At 44.5% G+C, this 6,000-nt stretch overlaps 1 protein-coding gene across 2 annotated transcripts in view; it reads left to right on the plus strand.

The window, feature by feature from the left end:
• The window catches only part of DNAAF11 (dynein axonemal assembly factor 11), a 72,747-nt gene that overhangs the window by 36,727 nt on the left and 30,020 nt on the right, over positions 1–6,000 (plus strand). For both annotated transcript variants that reach the window (XM_040262115.1, XM_040262116.1), the window contains exons 7-8: positions 1,047–1,124; positions 5,374–5,439. In XM_040262115.1, coding sequence (XP_040118049.1) covers positions 1,047–1,124; positions 5,374–5,439 — 144 coding nt within the window. The remainder of the gene's footprint in view (positions 1–1,046; positions 1,125–5,373; positions 5,440–6,000) is intronic.

Here is a 6,000-nt window from a genome sequence, read left to right on the forward strand (position 1 = left end):
AAAAATGTGAATAAATGTCTATTACAAAATAAAGTTAACTGACAGAAAATCTCTATTAAAAGAACAATAGAAGTCTAAGGCAAAGAATTGCCTGTAGTTCTGTCATTTTAACACATCTGTCCATCTGATCTTCTAAAACTTGTCCATATATGCCTTTTTTAAGTTTTTATGTATTTTTTGCAACTGTTTTAAATAAACATGATTTGCATCCTACATTTTCTTTCATGTTATTCCATGAATTTTTCCTCTTTACTCCATTCACCTTCCTCCTGTCTCTACCGTTCACGGTAATGAGAGTTAGTTAGCAGGCTTGGGTCCAGCCCACCTCTACAATCACATGAGTGATTTCTGCAAATGTGGGACTGGGGATCTTTTTTAAGAACAAAAATGGACTTATATTTTATATGTTTGTTCTCACTAAAGCATCATCAACACTTTTCTACAACTTTTTAGACGACTTTTTAGTAAAGAGTGAAAGCATTTTTTAAATAGATGGACAATATCTCATAGTGTGAACGTACCACAGTCAGTCCAATTATTCCTCCATTGACGGACATTCACAATGGTTCCAGCGTCTTCCCTTTGCAGATGATGCTGTGATAGGCATCTTTCACATAGATCCTTATGTGCTGGTATTTTTATTTCTATAAAATAGGTTCTATTTGGCATTTTAAAAACTATAATTTTAGCTAAAGTAGAAGCTGTATACACAAATGGAGAATTGACAGTTAGCTGAGTAAATCATGCATAAAATAGACTCATTTAAACATTCATGGCTATTTCATGAAAAGGAGTTTTCTTCCCCATTCAAATGATCTGGCAAATTGTCTTGGTCACATTTTCGCCTTACAGATATGGGTATAATCACACAGAAATCTGGCTCGATTGTCAGCTCCCAGCCACGGACCTCATCACAGTGAATTGATGTATTCACGAATATACCATTAATTTTTCTGAAACTGTCTCACACATTAATTGCTTTTATATTATCTTTGTGTATTTTTTTCTCTCCCCTTCCCCTTGTTCCCACCACCCCCAATACTAAGTGAAAAGAAGAAGAAAGTGAAGCCACCCAGGATGTTGGTCACCAAGGATGGGAGGGCCCTGAACGTGAATGAACCCAAGTAAGTGGGATCAAGTGGAGACTTGAAGATGCAAAACATGTGGTATTAGTCATACCATGGCTTCAAGGGCACGTTTGCTCAGATATCTGACCACTCTTAATAAACCAGAAGAACCTAATGAGAATGTCATTTTGTACATATTTAAAAGCAGAGTGGCATTATGTTTTCAAGTACATAATGTTACGTTCCATTCTCTCAGCATAGGAAAAGTGATCTAGACATAAGGAAATCTTAGTTATTTCTGTATCCCCTGCAACTTTGGATTATGTACAACTTTTTCCCCCCAAATTTCAAGGGCCCCATTGTTGTGTTTTTTAATTTTTAAAACTCTGCCATGAACAAGCTAGCTGAGAATCCTGATCACCTGTATACCTACTTTATACTCTGGAACTCATCTGCAGAGCTTTTGAGAGCTAAGACAAGAAATTGATATAAATTCCTCAATGGAGTTGATGAGAGGGGAAAATATTCCTCATGTATAATAGTATCTTTTGTTGTTGTTCAGTCGCTAAGTCATGTCCAATTCTTTGTGACCCTGTAGACTATAGCCCGCCAGGCTTCTCTGTCCTCCTCTGTCTCCCAGAGTTTGCTGAAATTCATGTCCATTGAGTTGGTGATGCTATCTAACCATCTCATCGTCTGCCGCTCCCTTCAATTTTGCCTTCAATCTTTCCCAGCAATAGGGTCTTTCCTAATCCGTGGGCTCTTTGCATCAGGTGGCCAAAATATTGGAGAAGCCCATAGTAGTATCTCCAGTTCAGTTCAGTTCAGTCACTCAGTCGTGTCCGACTCTTTGCGACCCCTTGAATCGCAGCACGCCAGGCCTCCCTGTTCATCACCAACTCCCGGAGTTCACTCAGACTCACGTCCATCGAGTCCGTGATGCCATCCAGCCATCTCATCCTCGGTTGTCCCCTTCTCCTCCCACCCCCAATCCCTCCCAGCATCAGAGTCTTTTCCAATGAGTCAACTCTTCGCATGAGGTGGCCAAAGTACTGGAGCTTTAGCTTTAGCATCATTCCTTCCAAAGAAATCCCAGGGTTGATCTCCTTCAGTATGGACTGGTTGGATCTCCTTGCAGTAGTATCTAGCTATTTTAAATTTAAAACTAGAAAGCAGGCAGAGAAGGCCTTTTATAGTCAAAATACAGATCAACAAGCCTGTGAACTCAATCTTGTTGGCTTCATTTCATTACTCAGAATGTCTACTTTGACCATTTCACTTGTTGTGCCGTTACCATGATAGAGGTGATACAGTCCTGATCACTCTTGGGTGTTGTTGACTCATCTTCGCAGCAGTCGTACGTGACAGGCGATATTTCTTCTTCACAGGTCCAGAACCTGAACTGAGAGGTGAATGACTCACACAAGGTCACATAGCCAGTTGGTGGTGTGTCTGACTTGCCTGTGCTTGCCTAATTCTAGTGGTGTCCATGATCAAGTTTGTAATCTCACCCCAACCCCACCACACACACACACACACACACACACACACACACACACACACCTTCTTTATCTACATGATGCTAAGCCCTAGGGATGCAGAAGTGAATATGACAGATTTCTGCCTTCAAGGAACTTAAAAATCTAGTGGGGAGACAGTCCTTCTTCAGCCTACAGCAGGGCTTGAAGGAAACCCTCTGGACTCTCTGTGCCCCTAGTAAGACCCCTGAAGCTTCTCCAGTCTCATCACTTTTATATTCTGCATTCACAACATTTCTATATTCTGTCACATCTTTTCAAGTCTCAGCCATGTGCTCAATGTAACACATTTGACCAACCTGATCATTCCTTTCCTTCTCGAAGCACTGTCTTCCCCATGCTTCTGATTCTTTGACCCTCGTACCTTCTCATCATCCTCTGCTTTGCTGGCCCCTGTCTGTCTGGCCTCCTAAATGCTCTGGGGCCAGCTCCTCAGCTGTCTTCTCTCTCCTCATCCGCTCTCTCAAGATCTCACCAAATCCCATGGCTTGAAAGACATTTTCATTCCTCACAAGCAGACTTGATCTCTTCCCTGAGCTCGGGACTTGTGTATTCAGTTAGCTGTTTGAGATCCTGAGTGGACATAAGCTAGGCATGGTAGGCTCATCCTGACTGAAGCAGACGTCCTCGCTTCCATGCCCACGACCACTTCCCATCAGAGCCTGCGTGCCCGTCGGTGTCCTCTGGCTTGGGAGTGAGCATCCACTGGGTGTCAAGAGCAATACCTCAGATTTATCCTCCATCCTTCTCTCCCTCATGTTATCAGTGAGCCCACGAGCTCTTCCTCCAGAATTTCCAGAATCCCACCCCTTCTCATTCACCTCCTCACCACCCGCTTAGAGGATGTCAGCCTCCTCTTCCCTGGACAGTTGCAGTAGGTCACTGAGTGCTCTCCATGGTCATTTCTTGGCCAACTACCACCTCTTCTACTCAGCGGAAGAGAGAGGGGGAAAGGAGGGAAAGGGCACTCAGTCTCCCTCTTAAAGAAAGCTCCTAGAAAGATGAACGTTTTCCTTCAGAACTGAAGCATATGATCTCATCCAGCAGCCAGGAAAGCTGGAGAACGCGGTCTTCACCCTGTGAAAGAGCCGTATTCATCACTCAAATCAGGGGTCCTGTTACCACGGGTAAAGCAGGAGCAAACAGTGGGGAGTGAGTATCAGTGTCTGCCACAGAAAAAGTGAAAGTCACTCAGTCATGTCCGACTCTTTGCGACCCCATGGGCTACACAGAAAACCTCTCTGAAATTACCTTCCAAGAAATACGTGAAGGGAGAGTTTAAGTTGGTGGCTGGAAAATGGGGCAATAAGCAATCAAGGCAGACGAGAAAACACCTATAATAAAAGTCCCAGAGATGAGATCAAAAACGCATGGGTCATCTGTGCATCCAAAGGAGTGCCCCCGCCCCCCAGGGCTGCTGGAAGTAGTGAGAGCGACCACGAGCAGACCCCCAGCTGGCAGCAAATAGAGGGCTAGTGATACATCTGCATATCTGAGGTTATTGATATTTCTCCCAGCAATCTTGATTCCAGCTTGTATTTCTTCCAGTCCAGCATTTCTCATGATGTACTCTGCATATAAGTTAAATAAGCAGGGTGACAATATACAGCCTTGACGTACTCCTTTTCCTATTTGGAACCAACACTCAGAAAATGAAGATCATGGCATCCGGTCCCATCACTTCATGGGAAATAGATGGGGAAACAGTGGAAACAGTGTCAGATTTTATTTTGGGGGGCTCCAAAATCACTGCAGATGGTGACTGCGGCCATGAAATTAAAAGACGCTTACTCCTTGGAAAAGACTCTGATGCTGGGAGGGATTGGGGGCAGGAGGAGAAGGGGACGACCGAGGATGAGATGGCTGGATGGCATCACGGACTCGATGGATGTGAGTCTGAGTGAACTCCGGGAAATGGTGACGGACAGGGAGGTCTGGCGTGCTGAGATTCATGGGGTCTCAAAGAGTCGGACACGACTGAGCGACTGAACTGAACTGAACTGAACTGAGTGGTACATCTTCCCAAACAATTTAGCCTGCATTCTTTAATATTGCTGGGTTATGTACTTTACAAAATAGAACGATAACTGAAATACTCAGAATGAAATTGACCAGGTAATTCTGAACAGTGCATCGGCAGTATGGAAGTCACACCTAGGACTCAACCTCACTGTCCAGCTAAAAGACTTGGGGCTTAAAGATTCTGCCTCCCAGATTCATGTGACCTCTTTCCCAGCTATGTCAGCCGTCTCTGAGCCTCTGTTTCTTCTCCTGTAAAATGGAGGTGATGGGTCACAGGCAGCATTTCTGGGGAAGTGGAAAGGTCACCAATGAAAGAAGAAAAAAAGACAAGACTGTTTAAAAATGAAGGAATTGTGTGCTGGATAATGGCAAGCAGACGCAACATGTGGTCCTCCGGCAATAATTCCGCGTTTCAGTTTGCTTCTAGCAAACCCGAATGAAGAGGGGAGATGAAAATTTTAACCACCAGATGTCTCTGTCTCTGCACCGATGCTGATTTTTTGTATCTAGTTTAAGATTCTCATATGGAAACCATGTAAACAGAAATAATTTATAAATATGTTGTAGGCTTCTGTTGAAATTGTTAAACTCTGACATTTTATTGACCAGCCACCAAAATAAGTGTGCCATTGAAGATGAGGATATAGTTACTAGTAAGCTTCTTTTTAATATTGGGATGGGGTTATCTATCAAGTATTGCTAAAAACATCCTTTTGTTTCTTCCCCCTAAATGGATTGTTCCTTAGACTTGACTTCACTTTGAAAGATGATGAAAAGCGTAACCAGATCATCCTGGACTTGGCTGTGTATAGGTAAAGATATTTTACCATGAGTTTAAAGGGTGGCATTTCTGTTTTCCTTCTCAGTCAGTCTCTTGAGTTCTGAAACGTGAACACCAGCCTCTTTATCGCATCCAGAGTCCTGCCTGGTTTCACCTACCACACTCCCTTCCTGCCCCTGGAACCTGCATCCTGACTGCTGCTCTCCCACCCCAACCCCACCCCAGCTCTCCTTGGCTGTGACACTTGATCCACAGCCTGTGTAACCTTCTACCCCTCCTTGCTGAAGTCACTTAAAGACACTCAGCCATCTGCCTCAGTTCTCAAAGATGCCAGGCTCTGGCTCACTCCCTCTATCCAACTGCTTATTTCGGGATCCACATACATGGTGTTCCTGCTTCTCCAGCCCTTTCAGACCCATTGATGCCCCAGGACCTTTGTCCAGGTACCTCCCTCTGCCTGTGTCGCTCTACCCCTAGGTCTGATGCCCCAGGACCTCTGTCCAGTCGCCTCCCTCTGCCTGGGTCACTCTCACTGTAGGTCTGATGCCCCAGGGCCTCTGTGCAGGCGCCTCCCTCTGTCTATGTCACTCTC

This window comes from Oryx dammah, unplaced genomic scaffold (assembly GCF_014754425.2).
Source record: "Oryx dammah isolate SB20612 unplaced genomic scaffold, SCBI_Odam_1.1 HiC_scaffold_19, whole genome shotgun sequence".
Classification (NCBI taxonomy): domain Eukaryota; kingdom Metazoa; phylum Chordata; class Mammalia; order Artiodactyla; family Bovidae; genus Oryx; species Oryx dammah.